The following is a 27,454-nucleotide window of genomic DNA, read 5'->3' on the forward strand; positions in this document are numbered from 1 at the left end:
GTAAGAGCCATTGTGCTTTCTGTGAAGTGAGTAGGCCAATAAACTGTCGTGATTGTGCAGATAATACAGTGATGGTCATAAAATTAGAATATCATGAAAAAGTTTATTTATTTCAGTAATTCCATTCGAAAAGTGAAACATTTATTATATTCGTTCATTACACACAGGCTGATATATTTCAAATGTTTTTCTTTTAATGTTGATTATAATTGACAACTAATGAAAACCTCAAATTCAATATCTCATAAAGTTAGAATATTACGTCAGACCAATAAAAAAAAGGATTTTTAGAAATGTTGGCCAACTGAAAAGTATGAGCATGTACAGCACTCTATACTTAGTTGGGGCTCCTTTTGCCTGGATTACTGCAGCAATGTGGCGTGGGGTCGAATTTGTCTGTGGCACTGCTCAGGTGTTGTGAGAGCCAAGGTTGCTTTGATAGTGGCCTTCAGCTCTTCTGAATTGTTGGGTCTGGCGTATCGCATCTTCCTCTTCACAATAGTCAGGCGAGTTTGCTGGCCAATTAAAAACAGGGATACCATGGTCCTTAAACCAAGTACTAGTAACTTTGGCACTGTGTGCAGGTGCCAAGTCCTGTTGGAAAATGAAATCTGCATCTCCATAAAGTTGGTCAGCAGCAGGAAGCATGAAGTGCTCTAAAACTTCCTGGTAGACGGCTGCATTGAACTTGGACCTCAAAAAACACAGTGGTCCATATACATAATATATATACATACAGTGAGGAAAATAAGTATTTGAACACTCTGCGACTTTGCAAGTTCTCACACTAAGAAATCATGGAGGGGTCTGAAATTTTCATCTTAGGTGCATGTCCACTGTGAGAGACATAATCTAAAAAAAAAAAAAATACAGAAATCACAATGTATGATTTTTTAATAATTTATTTGTGTGTTACTGCTGCAAATAAGTATTTGAACACCTGCCAATCAGCAACAGTTCTGGCCCTCAAAGACCTGTTAGTCCTCCTCTATAACGTCCACCTCCACTCCACTTATTATTCTAAATTAGAAACGCCTGTTTGAGGTCGTTAGCTGCATAAAGACACCTGTTCACCCCACACAATCAGTAAGACTCCAACTACTAACATGGCTGAGACCAAAGAGCTGTCCAAAGACACCAGAGACAAAATTGTAGACCTCCACGAGGCTGGAAAGGGTTACGGGGCAATTGCCAAACAGCTTGGTGAAAAAACATCAACTGTTGGAGCAATTATTAGAAAATGGAAGAAGCTAAACGTGATTGTCAATCTCCCTCGGACTGGGGCTCCATGCAAGATCTCACCTCGTGGCGTTTCAATGATCCTAAGAAAGGTGAGGAATCAGCCCAGAACTACACGAGAGGAGCTGGTCAGTGACCTGAAGAGAGCTGGCACCACTGTTTCCATGGTTAATGTGGGTAATACACTAAGACGTCATAGTTTAAAATCATGCATGGCACGGAAGGTTCCCTTGTTTAAATCGGCACACGCCCAGGTCCGTCTTAAGTTTGCCCGTGACCATTTGGATGATCCAGAGGAGTCATGGGAGAAAGTTATGAAGTCAGATGAGACCAGAATAGAACTTTTTGGTCTTAATTCCACTCACCGTGTTTGGGGGACAAAGAATGGGGGTGGAAGCATCATGCTTTGGAGTGTTTTTCTGCACATGGGACAGGACGACTGCACTGTATTAAGGAGAGGATGACTGGGGCCATGTATTGTGAGATGTTGGGGAACAACCTCCTTCCCTCAGTGAGAGCATTGAAGATGGGTCGTGGCTGGTTCTTCCAACATGACAATGACCCAAAGCACACAGCCAGGAGAACCAAGGAGTGGCTCCGTAAGAAGCATATCAAGGTTCTGGAGTAGCCTAGCCAGTCTCCAGACCTAAACCTTATAGAAAATCTTTGGAGGGAGCTCAAATTCCGTGTTTCTCAGCGACATCCCAGAAACCTGGCTGATCTAGAGAAGATCTGTGTGGAAGAATGGTCCAAAATCTCTGCTGCAGTGTGTAACCTGGTGAAAAACTACAGGAAACCTTTGACCTCTGTAACTGCAAACAAACACTACTGTACCAAATATTAATATTGATTTTCACACGTGTTCAAATACTTATTTGTAGCAGTAACACACAAATAAATTATTAAAAAATCATATTGTGATTTATGGATTTTTTTTTTTTTTTTAAGATTATGTCTCTCACAGTGGACATGCACCTAAGATGAACATTTCAGACTCCTCCATGATTTCTAAGTGGGAGAACTTGCAAAGTCACAGGGTGTTCAAATACTTATTTTCCTCACTGTATATCATCCATCCATCCATTATCTTTACCCACTTCTTCCATTTTGGGTCACGGGGGTCGCCGGTGCCCATGTCTAGCAATCACTGTGCGAGGGACGGGGTACACCCTGGACGGGTCGCAAGTCCATCACGGCCACATAGAGACACAATCATTCACTCTCTCACTCACACCTAGGGACAATTTAGAGTTACCAATCAACCTAACATGCATGTTTTTGGTCTGTCGGAGGAAACCAGAGTACCCGGCGAAAACCCACCCATGCACGGAGAGAACATGCAAACTCCACCCAGAAAGGCCCCTGGACCGGGGTTTGAACCAAGGACCTGCTCGCTGAGAGGCAGCAGCTCTACCAGTTTACGTATATCAAAGTACCGACAACATCAAAAACTGGGTGGTGTAGGTAAAGCATATATATATATATATATATATATATATATACATACATACATACATACATACATACATACATATATATATATATATATATATATATACATACATACATACATACATACATACATATATATATATATATATATATATATATATATATATATATATATACACACACACACACACACATCTTAGCAGAAAATAACACAAAAGTGAGCATTCTTGATAACTAGAAATAAACATTTATGTATTTATTTCCAGCAGTCATGCATTCATCATATCTGTAGCAAAGAAAATGTGGAGATAAAAACTTTTAAATTTGTATAAATTTAATATTAATTTGTTAAGTTTTAAGAGGGGGTTGGCCACACAGTGCACATTTTACTTGCACTGAAGTAAAGTAAAATTTTATAGTTTCATAAATATGCAAAACTGAGAAAACATGTATTTTATGAAAGATTTAAGCTATATTTCACCATGTGTATAAACCTAATCAATTTTTTTTTTTTTTTTTTTTTTTTTTTTACAGATTTTAGGGTTTTGAGCAACAACAAAAAAACGTGGGAAAACTTTTTTTGGTTAGAAATGCACATAAACAATGATCATAACCAGATATTAAAGGTTCTCTGCAATTTCATGAAGCCTGTTTTAAAAAAAATCAAACTAAAATACAAAATCTGCACAATTTTTTTAATGTTGATTGTTAATTGGTTTTAAATGCAGCATTTGAAGAAAAAAGAACTAGTGAGTCGAAATGACTGAAAATTAGTCAGCAATTCTGACATGTGTGAACAAGCTGTTCTGGACTGACAAGTCTGACAGTTTTTATATAGTACTGGTACATATTTATGCTCTGATTTGTTGAGTTAAATATGCTAAAAGTGCTTTTTGTTTATATTGAGTGCGTAACTACATTTCAGAATTGCACATTAATACAAATGGAAAACTTACTCTTTCAAACTGCGCCATTTGATATCGTCAAAAACCTTTTTTATGTTTGATTTCATAGATTTTAATCAAATATTTAATAATCATCGTAGGTCTGCATCCACTGATCCGCTAGAGGGAGCCATAGTTTAATAGTAATAAAATAAAACAAGTGGGCTGACCCGGAAGTCTGAGCGTGCTTCCTCCGGCGAAGCTCCGCCTCCACTGTTCCATGCGTTGGCGCGCTCCGATCTGTCCGTAGTTGTCGGCTCCTCGCCGGCTGGAGAGAACTCGCTGTTAGCGGGGCTACAAGACAAGAACATCCAACAGCAGACATGAGCGCTGCGGGAGACGCTCGGCCGGGTTCGGCCGCTGGTCCCGTCCAGCAGGGACTGAAAGAGGCTCTGATTGAGACGCTAACCGCGATCCTCTCCCCGGTTCAAGAAGTGCGCGCCGCCGCAGAGGAGCAAATTAAAGTGCTGGAAGTGACTGAAGGTGAGTGGAGACTCTGGAGGCTACAAGAACGAGTTAGCGATGGTTAGCTTCCCCGTGGTGTCACCAGTCGGAGACTGCTGCTTTGTGTCGGGGCTGAGACTGAGCGTCAACTCGGCTAACAGCCGCAACGTTAGCTGAACTGCACCGAGTCCATGTAGCTAACGTTAGGCCACAATCTCAGAACTTATTCACGTTTAAATCAGCTTCAAAGCTCGTAAAAAGTGTTGTCATGTGTCAGGTTTGTAGATGTTTTCGTTGTTTTAAAGGTGACAGGACCGAGCGACCCGAAGCTAGGCGGTGACAAGTGTAAATCATTAGCCATGACCTAGCTTGTATATGCAGCACATGGGAGATAATGTGAGCACCGAACCCCCGGCCTCAGCAACAGGATGAACTCCATTATGTTGACAACAACAAGCTAATATTTCCTGTTTTGGGTACAAAGAAACAACAACTTGTGTGTTTGCTCAACTTGTAAATGCGGTTTTACCTACTGTCTGTTCTAGTCTCGTGAGCATATATTGTTGCTTGGCAACCAGCGCTGGAACTAACTACTGTTTTAACTGAACTCAAAGTGATCTAATAAAACTATTAACTTTACGATTCATTCCTCAGTCGTTATGGCAACCATTGAGACTCACTTGACAGATTTTCCCGCGAAGTCGTCGTCACCCACTGGGTGTGGGGGTTCTTCCTCTGATCCCGCCCGACGTGCTGCTAGTTTTCTGCATGGTCAGGACTGAGTAAATGCGAGAAAGTTATAGGTGTATCACCATGTAAATATAAATCTACCCGAAACAGACTCTTTTCTCATTTGTCTCAGTTCAACTACAGCTAATTTTGGAATATTAATGTATCACGATACAAATGAGATGCTTAATAGGCGTAGAGATGCCCAGTGTGGTTGTGTTAAATGTCCTTATTGCAAACCATGGAATCAAACATAAAACAGGTTATCCTGAGCTACATCAAATGGTGCAGTTTGAAAAAGTTTGCTGCAAGTGGGTTCCAAATATGTGGATGTGTTAAATCTAAAATGCAGGTATGCACTCAATGTAAACAAATCACTTTTTTTTTATCTACACTCTTCACTCAACAAATCTGAGTGTAATTAGGTGTCACTATATCGGAATTCCTAGATTTCTCGGTCCCAAACTGCTCTTCTGTGAACGTCTTGTCAACCTTTTCATTCATTTTGCCTGTTTTTGTAAACAAACACACCTCGGAGTTGGCAGCTGGTCACAAATTTTGCTTACTAATGTTCAATTTAAGGATATGAGAACATGGCTGCAGGTTATTTGTTTTTAATTTCTTAATATTTTCTGATGAGCTTTCATGATATTTTTAATTGGTACTTTTTAAGTTAAACAATAAACTGTAGCCAGGCTATTTTATTTGCAATTAAAGCAATGTATTTTATGATATTTCTTAATTTTATGGTTTATTTATTTTTACTGAAACCTTTTTTACATTTGAACATTTGTTAGGATGCATAACCATAACAACAAGGGGGTTTTCTACAACTGGGAGCAGCTGATTAACATCTCAAAAGCTCAAAAAATACCTCAACTACAGCCCCAAATGAGTTGAAAAGGAGGTGCTGTGGATGCATTCCTATCTACCTGGAGGCAGTGCTCAAGTACCTGACCGCAGAGATCTTGGAGGTAGCGGAAAACACAACTCTTGACAACAAGAGGACCGAGATCGTCCCCCGGCATCTGCAGTTAAGTCCGTGACGATGATGGGCTCGGCAGGCTGCTGGGAGAAATGGCATCGCTCGGGGAGGAGTTCTGCCTAAGTGGACCGAGAGTTCTGCTGGGTCTGGGTGGACGGATCGGCATCTGCAGCCAGTTTCTTCAGATCTGCTGTGGGACGGACTGCTGCAGACCCTTCCTGCCCAAAGCCATCAGCATCTAGAACGACTCTTAATGAAACCAGGATGATGAGCTACAACAATTAGTTTTCCTTTGGAATTAATAAAGTATTTTTTAATTGAATGCAGTAAGTTAGATTAACCATGGTTAGCGTCACTTCTACATTGTGGTATTGAAGCGGTCATGGTTGCTAATTAGAAACTTTTAAGTAAAAACAAAAAAAAATCAGTTTAACACTAAATGGTTGGTTTTTTTTTCTTCTCCAACAAAATTAACCAACATTATTTTCTGGCTTGCTGACTGTTTAAAAACAAAATGTGTTCATAAACAAATCATTCCAGCATGCAGGTAAAATGGATTTGGTGTGCACAGTGGCTGTAGTTCGTGCTCTCAACTAGACTTTCCATTGTGCTGGAGTTCTCATCCTGCAAATTAATTGTCCACACTGTTCGTCCACCATGCACAAGCGTCACAGCAAGGCCGACCCTTTCCGCTGGCCCCCCTCTAAGGCAGGATTGTCAGCACTAACATTGTCTTCTGGCGCCGGATGTCACTCTTGTTGAAATCCAGTTGGAGGTTGATGCTGATCCTGAATGCCAGGGTTGAATCAGTCTGTTGGCTTTCATTGTTCTTTTATCTTTAATCAAGTTGTGTTCATGCTGTTCCTGATTATCCTCAACAACACACAGCATTGTCAATCTCCAGCTGAGCGTTTGTTGTTTTACATGTTGCGTCTATATGGCATTTATAATGTTAGGTGATGGCTTACCTCCAATGATGCTCTTATTGCAGAGTTTGGTGTCCACCTGGCTGAACTCACAGTCGATCCTCAGGGAGCACTTGCCATTCGTCAGGTGAGGCAGAACAAAACATCTTTATAAGTCACAGAGAGTCCATCCATATGCACCAATACCACATTTATGTCCAGGACTGTTTTTATTATGCTGTTGATCACAATCTGTATGTTTTTATACCTTGCTCACTGATTCAGGAGCAGTTTAACCAACACCCGGTTGTCTGTCTTTGCAGTTAGCATCGGTCATTCTGAAACAGTATGTGGAGACTCACTGGTCCTCCCAGTCAGAAAAGTTCAGACCTCCTGAAACCACAGATCAGGTAAAACAATCCTCACTAAATGCTGCTGCTTCACAGATTGTTCCTCCCTCTTCACTTCTTGCACAGTTGATGGATAATGATGCTTCTGACAGTATGGCAGTATCCTCTAATACAGGGGTGCCCAATACGTCTAGGCATTATGAGTAGATAGGCCTAAATGCAGATGCTGCATGCACAATGAATGCAGTTGATCGCATCATCAGGGTTGCCAGATAAATCTAAAATGTCTTATTTACCGCCTCCTTTCCTGTGCACATGTTCAACAAACAACACACACACCTCATCTTAGAATATCTTTACTCAGCACATATGACAGTTTAGGTCAAAATACTATTGTTTTAAAGCCACAGTACTATAGTTCATAATTTCTTATTTGGCAACCCGACTGACATGGAAACTGTTGTAGGGTTTTTTTGTAAACCCTCTCATATTTTGTTTATTACCCCCAATAAACATTGAAAAAACACTAACATACCCAGAGGCTGTTCTTGTGTAATAGGTAGATCACTTTGACTTGGTAATTTTAAAAGTAGCTCGCATGCTGAAAAAGTGTGGACACCCCTGCTCTAATAACTCAATGAAAATATGTTTTAGTTGTGTGTAATCCTAAATCCAATATTTCTATGTTCAAACTTTTAATAGTTCTTTGTCGTTGTGATTATTAAGGCTTGTTTTTGCTTATTTACTCCAAGCTCATTGCTGAGATATTAAAGTGTTTTATTTATTTATTATTCACTAAAGTTTAAAACCTGAATCTGCCGGCAACAAATCTATTTAGCTCTTTCCAGTTAAATTAGTGGAATGAAGGTGTAAAACCATACATGTAGTTCAGGACCATTCCATGTTTTCTCTTTTAAGGATTTATTGAAAACTGTATAAATTTGACTCCTGAATGATTTGAGGCCACTTCTTGTCAAACTTGCATTGTTTCCTCCAGGCTAAAGCTGCCATCAGGGAGCTGCTGCCTAATGGTTTGCAGGAGTCGATCAGCAAAGTTCGCTCCAGTGTCGCCTATGCCGTGTCGGCCATTGCTCATTGGGACTGGCCCGAGGCGTGGCCTCAGCTCTTCACCCTCCTCATGGAGATGCTGGTCAGTGGAGACATTAATGCTGTGCATGGAGCCATGAGGGTCCTCACAGGTATGTAAAATCTGAGCATGCTGCAGATCGTCACACAGGCAAAAGTTTACAGTGCCTTGCAAAAGTATTCGGCCCCCTTGAACTTTTCAACCTTTTGCCACATTTCAGGCTTCAAACATAAAGATGTAAAATTTTAATTTTTGTGAAGAATCAACAAGTGGGACACAATCGTGAAGTGGAATGAAATTTATTGAATGTGTCAAACTTTTTTTAACAAATTAAAAACTGAAAAGTGGGGCGTGCAATATTATTCGGCCCCCTTGCGTTAATACTTTGTAGCGCCGCCTTTTGCTGCAGTTCCAGCTGCAAGTCTCTTGGGGTATGTCTCTATCAGTTTTGCACATGGAGAGACTGAAATTCTGCCCATTCTTTCTTGCAAAACAGCTCGAGCTCAGTGAGGTTGGAGGGAGAGCGTTTGTGAACAGCAGTCTTCAGCTCTTTCCACAGATTCTCGATTGGATTCAGGTCTGGACTTTGACTTGGCCATTCCAACACCTGGATATGTTTGTGAACCATTCCATTGTAGATTTGGCTTTATGTTTTGGATCATTGTCTTGTTGGAAGATAAATCTCCGTCCCAGTCTCAGGTCTCTTGCAGACTCAAACAGGTTTTCTTCCAGAATGGTCCTGTATTTGGCCCCATCCATCTTCCCATCAATTCTGACCATCTTCCCTGTCCCTGCTGACGAAAAGCAGGCCCAAACCATGATGCGTACGCGGAGCACTGGCTCCCCACAGGGCTGTGTGCTGAGCCCCCTGCTGTACTGTCTCTACACCCATGACTGCAGCCCGTTCCACAACAACAGCCTCATCGTCAAGTTCGCTGATGACACCACAGTGGTCGGACTAATCTCTAAGGGAGATGAGACATTTTACAGACAGGAGGTCCTGGAGCTAGCAACCTGGTGCTCAGAGAAAAATCTGGCTCTGAATATAAAAAAACCCAAGGAGGTGATTATTGATTTCAGGAAGCACAGCACCAACCTAGCCCCCCTTTACATCAATGGCGAGTGCGTGGAGAGGGTTCGCACTTTCCGTTTTCTTGGTGTCCATATCTCTGCTGACCTTAACTGGAAAGAGAACAACACCAGCGGTCATCAAGAAGGCTCAGCAGAGACTACACTTAAGAGTACTTAAGAAGCACAACCTGAACACTAAATTGCTGTTGACCTTCTACCGCTCGTCCATCGAGAGCCTGCAGACTTACTGTATCTCAGTATGGTACGGCAGCTGCACCCTGGCTGACAGGGAGAGGCTTCAGAGAGTAGTCAAGACAGCACAAAAGATAATTGGCTGCCCTCTCCCCTCCCTGATGGACATTTACACATCACGCTGCCTCAACAGAGCAGAAAACATAATCAAGGACTGTTCACACCCGGGTTTTGAACTGTTTGACTTGTTACCTTCAGGGAAGCGCTACAGGTGCATCAGAACAAGAACAAACCGATTCAAGACCAGTTTTTTCCCGAAAGCCATCACCACACTGAACTCACACATGCACTGATTTAATAATAATAATAATAATAATAATGTCATCACAATGTCAGCACTGTATGTTTCCATACAATGGCGAAATTAGTCTCTGCATTTAACCCATCCACCACCAGGTGGTGCAGTGATCTAACCTCCCAAACACCTGGACTTCTATTGTGCAATACTACTGACATTTCATATTCTCAGTCACCTTAACTACCTCACTAATATCCATAATGTGCAATATAAATTGTGAAATACTTGTATTTTTTTACTTTCATAATGCTATTATATCTATATTCCGTTACATTTTTTATTGTGTTTTTCTTGAGCATGTTTTTGCACTGAAAAAAGGAGTGGCTTTTAATTTCATTGTATTTGCGTATAATGACAATAAAGGCATTCTGATTTCTGATGCTGCCACCACCATGTTTGACAGTGGGGATGGTGTGTGTTCAGGGTGCTGAGCTGTGTTGCTTTTACGCCAAACATATCGTTTTGCATTGTGGCCAAACAGTTCGATTTTGGTTTCATCTAACCAGAGCACCTTCTTCCACATGTTTGGTGTGTCTCCCAGGTGGCTTGTGGGTAACTTTAAAACACTTTATGGATATCTTTGAGAAATGGCTTTCTTCTTGCCACTTTTCCATAAAGGCCAGATTTGTGCAGTGTACGACTGATTGTTGTCTTATGGACAGACTCTCCCACCTCAGCTGTAGATCTCTGCAGTTCATCCAGAATGATCATGGGCCTCTTGGCTGCATCTCTGATCAGTCTTCTCCTTGTTCGAGATGAAAGTTTAGAGGGACGGCTGGGTCTTGTTAGATTTGCAGTGGTCTGATACTCCTTCCATTTCAATATGATTGCTTGCACAGTGCTCCTTGGGATGTTTAAAGCTCTGGAAATCTTTTTGTATCCAAATCCGTCTTTAAACTTCTCCACAACAGTATCTTGGACCTGCCTGGTGTGTTCCTTGGTCTTCATGATGCTTTCTGCGCTTTGAACAGAACCCTGAGACTATCACAGAGCAGGTGCATTTATACGGAGACTTGATTACACACAGGTGGATTCTATTTATCATCATCAGTCATTTGGGACAACATTGGATCATTCATAGATCCTCACTGATCTTCTGGAGTGAGTTTGCTGCACTGAAAGTAAAGGGGCTGATTAATATTGCACGCCCCACTTTTCGTTTTTCTATTTGTTAAAAAAAGTTTGACACATCCAATAAATTTCATTCCACTTCACGATTGTGTCCCACTTGTTGTTGATTTTTCACAAAAAATTAAAATTTTATATCTTTATGTTTGAAGCCTGAAATGTGGCAAAAGGTTGAAAAGTTCAAGGGGGCCGAATACTTTCGCAAGGCACTGTATCTAGATTTTCTTGATTTTTGTGGTGATTACAGACTATAGTGCAAGAATCTTAAAAAATAAAAGCTAACACTTCAGATCTGACTGAGACTAAAGTGAATGTTAAACTCAGCTTTTTTTTTCTTCTTTTTTTTTCTCGCACTAATTAATTTAACTCAGATTTCTCTGTTTATCAGTGAGGATTCATGACATGATGGCTGTTTCACAGAGTATCATTGTTTAATGTGTTGATTGGTCCAAATATACTAATCACATTTTAATTAGGCTTGTCACAATAACAAATTTTGCTGGGCGATTAATTGTCTCAGAAATTATTGCGATAAACGAAAATATTGCTTGAAATTTGACAATAATTAGTAATGTCAAATTTAAGAAGAAATGCTGGTTAATTTTTGTGTGTAGTACCTTTTCTTGACCACTGGTTGGTAGTATAAGACTGTTTGAACCATAGGATGGCTAGTGAGGGAGTGAGCGGCGTGTCTCTTTAAGAAAAATGAGGGAGGCCCCTTGACCCTGACATGAGCTTTTTGTCATCCAGTGTCTTCAGTAGAAAGAGAGAGACACGAAGAAACGATAAAGCCAATAAATGAAAATGAGGTTGATCATTTTAATTTATCATTTGATTAATTGATTTATTGTTTATTGCGACAGGCCTAATTTAAATGCAATACTGTTTTGGGCCTGTTAAGATGAAAATTGTGTTGTAAATAGCTTAGTTATTTAACATCTGTTTTTATCCAGAATTTACTCGAGAAGTGACAGACACGCAGATGCCGCTGGTTGCTCCTGTCATCTTACCTGAGATGTACAAAATCTTCACCATGGCAGAGGTACTACAACAACACTTACTGATCATGTCGACATGTTGGAGCAGTTCACCAATCAGATTTATCCTTTTTTGTTCTTCTACAATACATTTTCCCTACAAACTACATGCTTATTAAAACTATTTTTTTTTTTTTCTTTCCTCTGGATGTGGCTTTGTCTTGCAAAGAAGCTGTGTTCACTTGGGAGTATAAATCCAGTGTTTATGTTTGTTTGAACTATATATTTTTTTAATCATTAAATCAGGAGTGAAGGTTTTTGACAATTTCCTCTTGGAAAATAAATTAATAGGATTTTATACTATGTCGTACACACGTTACACACAAATATCAAAAGCTGTCTGTTACTGATGGCATGTAATCCCTTGTGTTTCTCTATCCTGTCCAGGTTTACAGTATTCGTACCCGCTCCAGAGCAGTGGAGATATTCACCACCTGTGCCAACCTCATCTGTGCTATTGAAGAGCTAGAAAAGGTGATGCAAACATGGGATAAGTGTTTCTCTAATTAATAAAACAAACCCTAATAAAAGCACCGATTCTGATATTTTCTAGATCAATGTTACAACAGGACATCAGCATGAAAACTTTTATTTTTACACACAGCTAAATAGTTGTTTTCTTTTCCTCAAAGTACTAGGATTGTTAATTTGTTGAACAAGTTTTAGTCTCCATTGTTTCCCAAAGACTTGGTAGGGTTGAGGTCAAATTTCATCCAAATCATTGACATGGATTTTATATCTGAACTACTTTTTTTACTATTGGAGCTGCATGAATTCTGACTTTGTCATCTTACATTTTGCTCGTTCCTTACAGGAAAAGAAAAATGTATTGGTGGTTATTATTTATTTAATTCACTATTGTGTGCTTAGCTTTGTAACTTTATTTTTATGCTTTCTTTTATCTTATTTATTACTGATGTTCAGCACTTCGTTTCAGCTGTGGCTGGTGTTAAAGCTCTTTATAAATAAAGCTGATGATGATGATTTATCATATTTATGTATTCTGTTGATAGGACATTGTTGAAACTGTTCACATGAAGAGACACCTGATGTTGTTGCTGTTATTTTCACATTTTAGTAGTTAAAGTAGTTTTGTTTGATTGATGCAAATCTATAAATTCACTCATTTGATTCAACTTTTACTGAGGCTGCAGAATTTAGCATGCTACATCAGTTAACCTGCTGGTTGCCAAAGCACATCCATCACTGCATTTTCCTCAAAGGGAGTTTTTTTTTTATTATTATTATTTTTTTGATTTGCTCAGTTTAATTTTGGTGCAGGCTTTTACATTTTTTTAAATGATTTTTTTTCCCTCTCTGGTTAAGCCTTGTAATCGTTTGAAAAGTTTTTTGTTCTTATGTCCTTATGTTATGCTGCTAAATCTATTAAAAGGTGCAAGTCTGCGCTATAGTTCTTATCTTGGTTTTACGTCATTGTTAAACATTTCTGTTTGTAGGGTGCAGCCAAAGCGTTGATCTTCCCGGTGGTGCAGCAGTTCACAGAAGCATTCGTTCAGGCTCTGCAAATCCCTGATGGGCCTTCATCTGATAGTGGGCTCAAGATGGAAGTCCTCAAGGTGAGGGTCTTTACAGACCAAGAAGTCTTCAGGAGATTGCCCAGAGAGAGACTTGAATGTCCTCAATCATGAACAGAAGATTTTATAATTACAAGTTTTCTACTTAAGTTTACATTTTTTTATTATTTGTAACCTCTCCTCCTTTCATTTTAAACGTTTCTCTTGTTTTCAAGTTCAAGTATCTTTATTGTCATTCACATCACATGTGGTACATGAGGTGGAATGAAACTGTGTACTCAAGGTCTCTGTTACACTCAAAAATAGCAAAAATATAAAAAGAAACTGTAAATAAGGATCTAAGATGTACACTAATACGCTAAACAAATGCTAAACAGTACGTTAAAGCAGTGGTTCCCAACCCGAGTCCCTGAGGAACACCGTCCTGCATGTTTTAGTTGTTTCCCTGCTCCAACACACCTGCTTCAACAACTTAATCACTCATTCATTCAAATAAGGTGTGTCAAAGCAGGGAAGCAACTAAAACATGCAAGATGTTGTTCCTCAAAGACCAGGGTCAGGAACCACTGCACTAAAGGATCTAAGATATACGCTAAGAGCTATTACACTTCTTTATGTAATAGTTTTATTACACTTGAAGGCTTTATTTTCCATTTCCTCTTTTTTTTTTCTCCACAGGCAGTAACCGCATTAGTGAAGAACTTCCCGAAGCCCATGGTGTCCTCTATGCAGCAAATCTTACCCATTGTTTGGAACGCTCTGACTGAAAGTGCAGCTTTATATCCATCACAGCGTTAGCTGTTTATTAAATGATAAGACTCTTTGCATTCATTGCAGTTTGTTTAGTCTTTTTAGAGCAGCCTCTCATATCACTAATCCACATTACTGAATGTTGCAACATTGTTGTATGGATGTAATGACAATAATAAATGTAGCCCAGCTAAAAAGTCAAAGAGATGAATAATATTCCTTAGCCTTTTGTTCACTTATGTAAGAACAGAAGTCAACTACACAGAGGAAGTGGACGACCCTGTAGATTCAGATGGTGAGCAGAATTTCTTTCTCTCCATCCACTTGCATTTATTTTTCTTTCTGTTGCAGCTTGTTTACTGATGTTGATTTTTGTTTTGTAGGTGAAGTTTTGGGTTTTGAAAATCTGGTGTTCAACATCTTCGAGTTTGTCCACACGCTGCTGGAAAACAACAAGTTTAAGACCACAGTGAAAAAAGCTCTGCCTGAACTCATCTACTACATCATCCTCTATATGCAGATCACTGAAGACCAGGTGAGGAATGACTGAGACCAGCGTGCATGCACGTAGGTGAAAACAGAATGCTGTTTGTGTGACTGTTTGCTCTGTTGTCTGATAAGATCAAAGTGTGGACGGCAAACCCTCAGCAGTTTGTAGAAGACGAGGACGACGACACTTTCTCCTACTCTGTCAGGATCTCTGCTCAGGACCTGCTTCTGGTGAGATTAAAGCAAAACTACATGTAAATTAAACAACCATTGTGTACAGTTTATTGGTATCTTTAAATTTATGTCTTGGTTTTTATTTTCCTGCTGGGCCACTGCAGAAACATTCAATCCAGTTTATTTTAGGGATGCACAATATTATCGGCATGGTATCCGTATCGGCCGATATTAGCGATAAAGTTAAATATCGGACATCGGTCATTCCATCAAAATAACTCTCCGATATAAAAGGCTTCTGTGTTAAGTTAATTTTTAATTTAGGAAACTATCAAGTATATCTATTAATGCACTACTACTTGGGCTCTTTTCACTTGTCGCTTGTGAACAGGTTGAGTTTAGATTTGTGAAAATTTACAAATTTGCACTGTTGGAGTGTTGTCATTATATTAGAGAAATAAATATCACTGTCCTTTTTAGATTTTTTTATTAGATGCAGTTTCCTGCATTTTGGTGTATTTTAATGGGTTGTTTAACATCTATGTGCTTTTGTTTAAAAAAAAAAATATATATATATATTATTTATTTATTTTTGCAAACCCTAAGCACTGGCTCGTGGACTCCCGGGGACCCTAGTTTGAGAACCACTGCTTTAAAGGCTCTTCAGTTAGCTGTTAATCATTGTACTGTGTCGTGAGGTTAAATGTTTTAACTTTATTGTGGTTTGAAAGTAAAACTTGGTCGTCTGCAAACCTTTCCGCCTGCTTCTCTGTTTGTGACAGTGCTTGTTGGTTCTTGTTGCAGGCTGTGGCTGCAGAGTTTCAGAATGAGAGCGCAGCAGCGCTGGCAGCAGCAGCAACCAGACACCTCCAGGAGGCAGAGCAGGCTAAAAACAGTGGCAATGAGCACTGGTAAGCAAACGTCCGATAATGATGCTGAACGACAGAGTTCTAGCTTTGAGCATTTTCTGTCTGTCCCAAAGTGACATGGCACACTTGGAGAAGAGGAAGCAAAAAAATTTTTTATCTTTTTTTTTATTTTTATTTTTTTATTAAACCAGGTGGAAGATTCACGAGGCTTGTATGCTGGCTCTGGGTTCAGTAAAAACCATCATCACAGAAAACGTAAAGAACGGTCGTATCCAGTTTGACATGCATGGTTTTCTGGCCAGTGTCATTCTCGCTGATCTCAATCTGGCAGGTGAGGTTCAAATCAGTCACTGCGGGTGGAGTGTGTGAAACTCCATAAGATGCCTTTAACATTTCTTCTGGTTGCAAAGTTATGCAAAAGATTAATAATATGAATTGAAAATAAAAGTTTACATAGTTGTAATATTCAGCCTATTGAATTTATCCTTTTTATCACATTTCTAACATAAAAAAAAAAATTACAAATACTTTAAAAATCTGAAAGCGTAATATTGAAAGTCCTATAATGGAGTAGTTGTCATCTAAGAGTCAAAATACAGCGTCTTTTAATTCATTTTCACGTCATCCATCCATCCATTATCTTTACCCGCTTATTCCATTTTGGGTCACGGGGGTCGCCTGTGCCCATGTCCTGCAATCACTGTGCGAGGGGCGGGGTACACCCTGGATGGGTCGCAAGTCCATCACAGGGCCACATAGAGACAAACGAGACAAACATTCACTCTCTCACTCACACCTAGGGACAATTTAGATGCACCAATCAGCCTAACATGCATGTTTTGGTCTGTGGGAGGAAACCGGAGAAAACCCACGCATGCACGGAGAGAACATGCAAACTCCACCCAGAAGGCCCCAGGACCGGGGTTTGAACCAAGAACCTGCTCGCTGAGAGACAGCAGCTCTACCAGTTGCGCAACCCTGCTGTCCTATTTTCACATCACCTTTATAGTAAATAATTTTTCTCTCTGCTGCTCCTTTAATGAGTTGGACATCTGCCTCCATTTCACTCTATTAATGATTTGCATATTTGTGTTGGCAAAGAGTTTACACTGAATATCTTTGCTGTTTATCTGGGTTTTGAACCAACACCTACACTGGCTTGTATCACTTTGTAGCTTGTTTACCATATTTTCCATTTAATCAGAAGAATACTTTTTGGGACTGCCTAAAACGACAGCCACCTATTATTATACACCTGTCTTGCTTTTCTGTCAACTTTAATGTGGCCCGAACCACAAGTCTCTTCCCCCCCCCCCATAAATTATATATCAAAATGACCGACTCGGCACCGTGATGTGTGCTATTACTTTTATTGACGTTTCGAGTTACCATGGCGATGTAATTTACAAACAAGACATTTTTCCCACTAAAAAACACTGACAGAACTCAACAACGTCTAACGGCCACAGTGAGGTCACGTGACCCAGAGGGAACAGGTCTCTTAATGAAACACTGATTAACTTTTGGAGCCATTTTGGTTCAAGATGGCTGCCACAGCTACCATTTAGAAATCTCAAATTAGCTATAAATCAGTCATTCTTTGAGATACTGAGCTGAAATTTGCTGAGAGCAATGCCCCATAAATACTGAATAATAAAAAAAAAATTCAAGATGCCCACAAAGCTAAATTTAAATGGATTTAACTCAGCTATTGCTACACATACAGAGCTGAAATTTGATGTGGTTATAGCTGAGAACGTTCCCCATCACATACTGAATCCAAATCAAAAATCCAAGATGGCCACTAGCTTTAAAGAAAAAAAATTACTAATTCATAGATTTATTTATTTATTTATTTATTTTTTACCACGTTGAGCTGAAATCTGGTGTAGTGGTAGCTGAGAGCGAACCCCAACACATAGTACTGGCAAATAAAACTAAAAAATGGCTGCAACTTGCCAGTCCCCATCAAAGTTTCTCCAGGAACTTTCTAGTTTTCTAACTTAATATACTGGTACTCTTCAGTGTTGACATTTTTGTGTTATTTTCTTTCCCAGCTGCATCTCCGTTCCTCCTCGGCCGAGCTCTGTGGGCAGCCAGTCGCTTCACAATAGTCATGTCTCCTGAGCTCATCCAGCAGTTTCTCCAGGCCACTGTCAGCGGCCTCCACGAGAGCCAGCCGCCGTCCGTCCGCATCTCTGCGGTCAGAGCCATCTGGGGGTGAGCTGGATTTTGTGTACTGCGGCGTAACTTGGACATACAATTTTTTTGTTTTAATGAAAAGTCAACGTAAAATGAGCATTTCCAACTCGCGCTCCACATGTTGTGGATTTTAGGATCTTTAATCAGTTGAACTGAGGTGAATAACTTAGATGAATACTGTTGTTGGATTTCCACTCTGTCTTTTTGCAGGTACTGTGATCAGTTGAAGCTGTCAGAGAGCACACATGTTCTTCAGCCCTTCCTCCCCAGTATCTTAGAGGGACTGATCCAGCTTGCTGCCCAGTTTAGCTCAGAAGTACTCACACTCGTCATGGAGACGCTGTGCATCGTCTGCACCGTCGACTCGGGCTTCACCACCAGTGCTGAGAATAAGATCTGCCCCCTCACTATCGCCATTTTTCTTAAATATAACAATGGTAATAATGCAGCTCAAACGTTTAATGCCTTTTGTTTATTTAGGTATTGGAATTAAGTGTTTCACTTTTTTTTCCTCTATCAGCTGAATGAAATGCACAAGAAAATACTATTTCTGTTTTTCCAGAAAAGGTGGATGTTTCCACATTTGATTATTCGTAGGCCTGTCACAATAAACAATAAATCAGTTAATCACATGATAAATGAAAATGATTGACCATATTTTCATTTATCGACTTTATCGTTTCTTCGTGTCTCTGTCTTTCTACTGGACACTGGATGACAAAAAGCTAAACTCCGTTGTTCTTCACTGACCCCTCCCTTTCTCTTTTCTCTTTAAAATCTGTTTTAACCGTCCAAAATTGTGTTTTTGGATCGTTAAAAGCAGCTAAGCTGAGAAGCTAAGCTACAAACTAAGCTAACAGGCCGACCTCAGGGGGAAAAAACCTCCATCTTGTCCAAGCTTTAAAATTCACGGTTGAAACCCGCGTGCCTTCGTCAAAAAAATTGTTTTTCTCTGCAAAAAGAAGCTGAGAACTTGTTTACGGATTAAAAAAAAAAAAAAAATAATTAAAAGCTTTGTGTGAAAAATGCTATGCTAAAGAGCTCAAACCACACCGAGCGTCCACTATTTTGAGAACCAAAGAGAGACAGCCCATGTCACGTCAAGGGGCCTCCCTCCCATTTTTCTTAGAGACACACAGCTCGCTCCCTCACTATCCATCCTTCGGTTCAGACAGTCTTATACTGTGGTGGTCGAAAAGAGGTACTACACTCAAAACAAATTAACCAACATTTCTTCTTAAATTTGACAATAATTACTAATTATTGTCAAATTTCAAACTGTATTATCGTTTTATCGCAGTAATTTCTGAGGCAATTAATCGCCCAGCAAAATTTGTTATCGTGACAGGCCTAATTATTCCATCTTTTTTTCTCTCTCTCTCTGGGTCTGTCTTCTCTCCTCTGCAGATCCTGTGGTGGCCTCTCTGGCTCAGGACATCTTCAAGGAGCTGGCTCAGATCGAAGGCTGCCAGGGCCCAATGCAGATGCGTCTCATACCAACGTTGGTCAGCATCATGCAGGCTCCGCATGACAAGATCCCCACCGGACTCTGTGCCGTAAGTAAGATGTGTTGACAAGAAACGCCCAACTAATTTTTTTTTCCCTGAGATTAACAGTTTTATTTCTTTTGCTTCAGACATCCATAGACATCCTGACCACAGTGGTCCGAAACACTAAACCTCCTCTGTCAGAGATGCTGGTGTGTCAGGCGTTTCCTGTGGTAGCACAGTGCACTTTACGCACCGATGACAACACAATCATGCAGGTTAAAGAAGCTTAACTTTTCATCCATGTTCTCCTTATTTAGACATGAGCATGATACTTTTTTTAGGAACCGTTCTTGTGAATTTAAAATGAACTGAATAAGTGCTAAATAAAAATATCACGTTACATGTATTTCTCCTTGGTCTGAAGCACTTTTTATATTTTCTCTATGCTAAGAATGGAGGCGAGTGTCTGCGGGCGTACGTCTCGGTGGCCCTTGAGCAGATTGCGCAGTGGAGGGATGAGCAGGGGAACAGTGGATTGTGGTACGTCATGCAGGTAGTGAACCAGCTGCTGGACCCCCGGACTTCAGAATTCACAGCTGCCTTCGTGGGCAGACTGGTGTCCACGCTGATCTCTCGAGCAGGAACGGAGCTCGGGGAACAGTTAGACCAGATCCTTCGAGCAATTCTGAGCAAAATGCAACAAGCTGAGACTCTGAGTGTCATGCAGGTAAAGAGGAAAGAATATAATATGCTGAATAAAATCTCAAATAATTCAATACTTTCAGAAACTAACAAGTCTCTTCTGTCTGTCTTATCCTCCGTAGTCTCTGATCATGGTTTTTGCCCACCTGGTTCACTCTCAGCTGGAGCCTCTGCTGGAGTTTCTGTGCAGTTTGCCAGGTCCAACAGGGAAGCCTGCCCTGGAGTTTGTCACGACCGAGTGGATGAGCAGGCAGCATCTTTTCTACGGACAGTACGAGGGTAAAGTCAGGTCAGGCAACTTTTGAGTTGAAAAAACTTTTCTTATATGTAACAACTTAACATTAATCATGAGTTTAACCTCCAGCCATAAGTTTGTCTAAACGCCTGCAGCATATTAAAATAACTAATGCTAGCTTCTCACTGTGGTATCCAGAGAAAACCCTATACCACAGCAGTTTAGACCGTTTTAACTTTGTGTTTAATGCTTTTTAACAGTTTGTACGTACAGTGGGGAGAACAAGTATTTGATACACTGTTGATTTTTCAGGTTTTCCCACTTGCAAAGCTTGTAGATGACTGTAATTTTTATCATAGGTACTCAACTGTGAGTGATGGAATCTAAAACAAAAATCCAGAAAAATACAATGTATGATTTTTAAATAATTAATTTCCATTTTATTGTGTGAAATAAGTATTTGATCATCTATCAACCAGTAAGAATTTTGGCTCTCACAGACATGTTAGTTCTTCTTTAAGAAGCCCTCCTGTTCTCCACCCATTACCTGTATTAACTGCACCTGTTTGGACTCGTGACCTGTATAAAAGACACCTGTCCACACACTCAATCAATCAGACTCCAGCATCTCCACAATGCCCAAGACCAGAGAGCTGTGTAAGGACATCAGGGATAAAATTGTAGACCTGCACAAGGCTGGGATGGGCTACAGGACAATAGGCAAGCAGCTTGGTGAGAAGGCAACAACAGTTGGTGCAATTATTAGAAAATGGAAGAAATACAAAATAACGGAAAATCTCCCTCGTTCTGGGGCGCCATGCAAGATCTCACCTCGTGGAGCATCATTGATTTTGAGGAAGGTGAGGAATGAGCCCAGAACTACACGGCAGGACCTGGTCAATGACCTGAATAGAGCTGGGACCACAGTCTCAAAGAAAACAATCAGTAACACTCTACACCGTCAAGGATTAAAATCCTGCAGCACACGCAAGGTGCCCTTCCTCAAGCCAACGCATGTCAAAGCCCGTCTGAAGTTTGCAAATGACCATCTGAATGATCCAGAGGAGGAATGGGAGAAGGTCATGTGGTCTGATGAGACAAAAAATAGAACTTTTTGGTTTAAACTCCACTCGTCATGTTTGGAGGAAGAAGAATGATGAGTACAACCCCAAGAACACCATCCCAACCGTGAAGCATGGCGGTGGAAACATCGCTCTTTGGGGATGCTTTTCTGCAAAGGGGACAGGACGACTGCACCATATTGTGGGAAGGATGGATGGGGCCATGTATCGTGAGATTTTGGCCAACAACCTCCTTCCCTCAGTAAGAGCACTGAAGATGGGTCGTGGCTGGGTCTTCCAGCATGATAACGACCCAAAACACACAGCCAGGGCAACTAAAGAGTGGCTCCGTAGGAAACATCTTAAGGTCCTGGAGTGGCCTAGCCAGTCTCCAGACCTGAATCCCATAGAAAATCTTTGGAGGGAGCTTAAAGTCCGTGTGGCCCAGCAACAGCCCCGAAACCTGAAGGCTCTGGAGGAGATCTGTATGGAGGAGTGGGCCAAAATCCCTGCTGCAGTGTGTGCAAATCTGGTCAAGAACTACAGGAAACGTCTGATATCTGTAATTGCAAACAAAGGTTTCTGTACCAAATATTAAGTTTCATTTTTCTGGTGTATCAAATACTTATTTCACACAATAAAATGGAAATTAATTATTTAAAAACCATACATTGTATTTTTCTGGATTTTTGTTTTCGATTCCATCACTCACAGTTGAAGAGTACCTATGATAAAAATTACAGTCATCTACAAGCTTTGCAAGTGGGAAAACCTGAAAAATCAACAGTGTATCAAATACTTGTTCTCCCCACTGTACAGCTAATGTTTCTAAAATCAATCCATCCATTCATTATCTTTACATGCTTCTTCCTTTTCTGGGCACAGGAGTCGCTGGTGCCTGAACTAAATCATTAAGCAGAATTAGAAAATGTCTGCTTTAACTTTTAGTTCTTATAATGGAATGGTTTATTTTTGCTAATATGTTTATTCATTTTGAAGTGAGAAAAAAATCTTATTCTTGAAGACAAGTAAACTCATCTTTTCCATCCACACTAAAGATGCAGATTGAATTAGTCTTTTTTTTTTTTTTTTAAGTGACATGCACGGATGTTTCACACGTTAAGGAATTTGAAGGATACTTATTGTGAAAGCTACAAGGTTGAAATGTATTCCATAGTTTCCCTTCATCCTGTTTATATCCATGCACAGAAGTATTTGTAATTGAAGTATTTAAAATAAAAAAGAGACACTGCTGGTCTCACTACATGTCTGTGAGCAAAGACGCACCTTAGAAAGTTCTACTAAAAGACAAGACTTGCTGAGCACTTGAGGTGAAAGCATAAATTTGTGTGTTCAAATACAGTGCAGGATAATTTGTGATTTGTGCTTTTAGTTGTCTGATCCTGACACACAAACTGTAGCTCATCTTTATATTTATTTTGTCCTTGCAGTACTGTTGCGCTGTGTAAGCTACTGCAACATGGCATCAACACTGACGACAAACGTCTTCAAGACATCATGGTGAAGGGAGAAGAAATTTACAACCCTGATGAAGGCATCCGTACACGCGCAAAATCTGCCAAGAGTAAGACTTTATTATATTACATTGTGCTAGTTTGTTTGTTATTTCTAGGGATGCACAATATTGGATTTTGGGCCAATATTTGATATGTTAAAACTTATTTGGCCAAAAACCAATACCAAAACTGATTTTTTGTTTCCTAGACCTACTTACAGAGACTACATATCTTTCTCTGCTGTGGATTTAAACTACTACATTATTCTGCATGGTCTTTGTCAAATTTGGCCTGCTGCCAAATGCAGACACCAAAAAGGGAGCTGAAAACGATGTAACACTTCAACTTAGATTATGTTTAATGTCAAATTCATTCATGACATTTACTCTAACACAATGACAACACTCGAACAGTGCAAATTTGTAAATTTTCACAAATCTAAACTCAACAGCGTGCATGATGTCATAACGTTGTGCTGGTGCTGCAGGCATCCTTATCACTGGGTTTTATATATATATATATATATATATATATACACACACATTATATATAAACAGCGCCTTTTATATTAGTGAGTTATTTTGATGGAATGGCTGATGTCTGATATTTAATTTTATCGTTAATATCAGCTGATACCAATACCATGCCAATAATATTGTACATCCCTATTATTTTCTATAACAATCATTCAGGTTTTTAATTATGACGGCTACATTTGTAAATACTACAGCCATTATTATTACTCTTTGTTTTTATGTTCAACAGACCCAGAGCGCTGGACCAACATTCCTTTGCTCGTGAAGATCTTTAAGTTAATCATCAACGAGCTGTCGACCGTGGTGGAAGCAAACGCCAGCAGAGGAAACGCAGCAGACTGGAGCCAAGGTGGGTGGAAACTGAGCAAAAGTCATTTCTAATACAGATTTTTTTTGAATTTCATCATTTAAAGTTCTGAGGAAAACATTGAGATGAGATAAAAAAACAAGTTGGTTCACGTGGAGTTGTGCGTTTCATTACATGAACTTCCAAGCGTAGTGACTCCGCTATCATCCAGTTTTAGTAGTCTTATGTTCCTACACCTTGGAAGAGTGATTAACAGGAATTACACACAAGCCATTACAGACATATTTTTTATTAATCTCTTCCATTTTGCATCGATGAATGCTGCCTCAAACAGCAGCTGGTGTTTGTGTTCTAAACAGCACTGAAAGTTGTGTTAATGAATACAGGTCTCAGTTGATTATCTTTCTAACCCTGTTTACAGTAATGTTTATCAGTCTCATTCACACAGTGATTGGTGTTTCAAACACCATTCACAAAGCATCAGCGTTTATCATTGACAGCTGGTGATATCAACACACGAGGTGGCAAATAAAATGACCGCTGATATTATCTGTGGAAGGAACCGACTCGCTGTCCTGCGATTCTTCCAACAGGTCCAGATAAACTGTAGGGCAGTATGAATAAAAAATGAAACCATTGTGAGATAACGTATTCGGTGACTTCATGGTGTGGTTCTCAGTTCTGTGAAAATAAAAACATGTTCTTTGTCGGTTCTCTCAAATAAAAAAACTCAAGTGGCACAAAGTTTGAGTTTGTTAGAGCAAGAAGGAATTGTCTCATCTAATTCATAGTTGTGCGTTGTATACCGTATTTTCCGCCATACACATCGCTCTGCCCTATAAGTTGCATCAGTCCAAATATGTCTAATAAAGTGGAAAAATCCATAAATATGTTGCTTTACCATATATGTTGCATCTATTATGCGTCACAGCTGACGCGTCACATTTGTTATGCCTCACCGCTGACAACCCAGAAATGTGGGCCGGTGTTGTGCCAAAAATCGATGATTGCCAAATGGCAGCCGCGGGAGCATACACGGGAGAACTTTAACAAGAATTTAACAAGATTAACACTTCAAAACAATTTTTGTTTACTCAAAATTATAGTAAATGTGTGTCTCAGTCTAATTTTTGCGTAATAAATGCACTTTGACGGTCAAATCAGCTGTATTTCAAAATCCGATATGTGGAAGTAAATGCGTGCACGCGACGAGCCACTGTGCAAATTTAACAAGATAAACACCTAAAAACAATTTGTTTGCTCAAAATTATGACAAATTTGTGTCTCAGTCTAACCTTTGCTTAATAAATGCACTTTAATGGTCAAATTAGCTGCATTTCACCAGGGCGGTGCAGCTGGTTTGACTTGCTCCAAGCAGCGAGCAGAACGGTGGTGGTGGATATATGGTAAATGGTAAATGGACTGTACTTATATAGCGCCTTTCTATCTTACTTCAAGATACTCAAAGCGCTTTACACAACAAATATGGCAAGGCGATTGTGTCATTAATAGCTGGTGAAGATTCTCAGTCATCCAGGACATGGTAAATTTAAAAAAGTTCAAGAAAACAAACAATAACGTATGAAGTAAATTATAATAAATAATGTCTAGTTGTTTTTGTCTTGAAATTTTTTGAATTTGTCATTATAGCCACGTTTACCTATTACATGATACAACGGCATGCCATACCGCTACTACTATTCTGCTACCATCAAGTGGCTGAAAGTGGTACTGCTCAATCTTTTTTTCTGTCAAAATGAATGAAAATGGTCATATCTCAGCCAAAAATTGGTTTATAAATATGGGGAAAAATCCATAAATGTGTCGCTTCGGCCTATAAGTCGCAGGGCATGTAAATTATGCAAAAAACTGCGACTCGTAGGCTGAAAAATACGGTACTTGCTTTTAAATGTGATGTCAACTTCTTTTCTCCCTCTCTCTCATTAAGTGCGCTACTCTAAGTTAGTCGCAGGCTTGAGTCATTGTTTTGATCCAAAATCAGTTTGAAACTCGTTGAGAAGAATTCTTATGATTTTCAGCCATATTTTTCAGGAATCCGTCCAAAAGAGTAAATATCAATTGATAAATGGCTGGTCCAACTGCTTTAAATTGGCTGAAGTTGGCTGTTTGTCCTCAAATGGCTCATAGTATTTTCTTTAAAAAAAAAAAAACAAAGATGAAGATGGCAGACATTTTGCAACCAAGTGTTTCTGTTTCTCTCAGATTCCAGCGGGATGTGGGATGACCATGAGGAGGAAGAGGGGGAGGATGAGGATGAGGATGAAGGGCTGGCAGGGCATCTGCTCGATGAACTCCTTACCTCTAACAAATATGGTAAAAGAATCTCCTAACTCATTGTTGTACAATATACAACAGTTTACTTCTTTCTTAGTGTTTCTTACACATTTTTACAGTTGACACAATTAAGCTTTTTTTTAATAGATGATGATTATTATGAAGATGATGATGATGAGGATGATCCAGATGCCTTGAAAGACCCCATATATCAGATTGATCTACAGGTATATGTTGTGAACGTTTGATTTTATTTGGTTTTAGATTTAACAATCAATAGGAGCACAGGGATGTTATTGTGTGTACAGTTTGAATTTTCTTAGAGAATAAAAGGCAAATGGAACAAGATGTTTTTGGGTTAAAATGTCTTGATGTCAAAATCTCAAAAGTAGAAATTTAAAAGTTGCAAAGTTGAACTGATTTTACTGATAAATTAAACAAGAACAGTTTGTATCATTTTTTTTACTGTGAGATTAGATGCAAACTTATTCACGTGTAAAACCAGAGACAAACAAGTTGCATAAACTTTCCAGTTTTTCTGACTTTATATTTATACTTTACAGGATTAAAATACTTATATTATAAGCTTTTTGAAGTTTTTTTTTTTTTTTTACCTGAACCTTACAAGTATTATAACAGTAAAACAGTTGTATTATAGTTGTATTTTAAAATTCAAACTCATACTGACTGAAAAGGATCTTTGGCATGCACAATGATGTTTTTACAATTAAATCCACTGATATTACTGTATTTACTCTCACTTGTCTCCTCAGGCTTACCTGACGGATTTTTTAACACAATTTGCCCAGCAGCCATGTTACAGCATGTTCTCAGGCCACCTCAACAACGCTGAGAGACAAACCCTGCAGTCTATAGGCTTGTAGCTGTGCTGTTGGTCATTTCAATACGTCATCTTCCATCAACAACACCCTGAAATGTTCCTGTGACTTCAATCTCATGATGAATTAAAAACAAAGAAAAGGAATGAGGTGGGAAGAGACTCATGCACTTACCCTTGACCTCCCTGTTTCTTGATAATGGATGATGAACATTGCAGATGTGAAGTTATTTGAAGAGGACAGGACCACTCGTAGCTATAAAACGAGGTCAAAGGTCTCCGTTTTGGAATAACTTCAACTTGGATGAGAGATTGGAAGCTCTTCACTAAGAAGATCATGGATCATGATGACACATGCGTGGACTTCTTTGACATGTAACTAGTCGTTTTCATGTTTTTTGTATAAACAGACTGAAATGCAACATGGAAAAAGCTTCCAAAAAACTTTTCATTGAAGGAAAAAAATACAAAAGTTTTTTTTTGTTTGTTTTTTTGAGAGGCCTTATAATTGAGAAAACTATGACTGTTTCTGA

General features: G+C 39.5%; 1 protein-coding gene across 1 annotated transcript; it reads left to right on the top strand.

Annotated features, from left to right (window-relative positions):
• The first annotated feature begins 3,827 nt into the window (after positions 1–3,827).
• Positions 3,828–27,284, top strand: ipo9 (importin 9). Its single transcript, XM_037679444.1, has 24 exons — positions 3,828–4,118; positions 6,785–6,846; positions 7,022–7,108; positions 8,046–8,247; positions 11,838–11,926; positions 12,309–12,395; positions 13,379–13,498; positions 14,135–14,235; positions 14,443–14,501; positions 14,590–14,741; positions 14,828–14,926; positions 15,674–15,780; positions 15,930–16,069; positions 17,796–17,958; positions 18,151–18,377; positions 19,348–19,496; positions 19,577–19,705; positions 19,882–20,157; positions 20,255–20,421; positions 22,880–23,013; positions 23,711–23,830; positions 26,012–26,122; positions 26,231–26,310; positions 26,857–27,284. Exons 1-24 carry the CDS (start codon positions 3,959–3,961, stop codon positions 26,965–26,967), a joined length of 3,132 nt encoding a protein of 1,043 aa, XP_037535372.1. The 5' UTR covers positions 3,828–3,958; the 3' UTR covers positions 26,968–27,284.
• Positions 27,285–27,454: the final 170 nt, after the last annotated feature.

This window comes from Nematolebias whitei, chromosome 7 (genome assembly GCF_014905685.2).
Source record: "Nematolebias whitei isolate Nwh7 chromosome 7, NemWhi1, whole genome shotgun sequence".
In the NCBI taxonomy this organism is placed as follows: domain Eukaryota; kingdom Metazoa; phylum Chordata; class Actinopteri; order Cyprinodontiformes; family Rivulidae; genus Nematolebias; species Nematolebias whitei.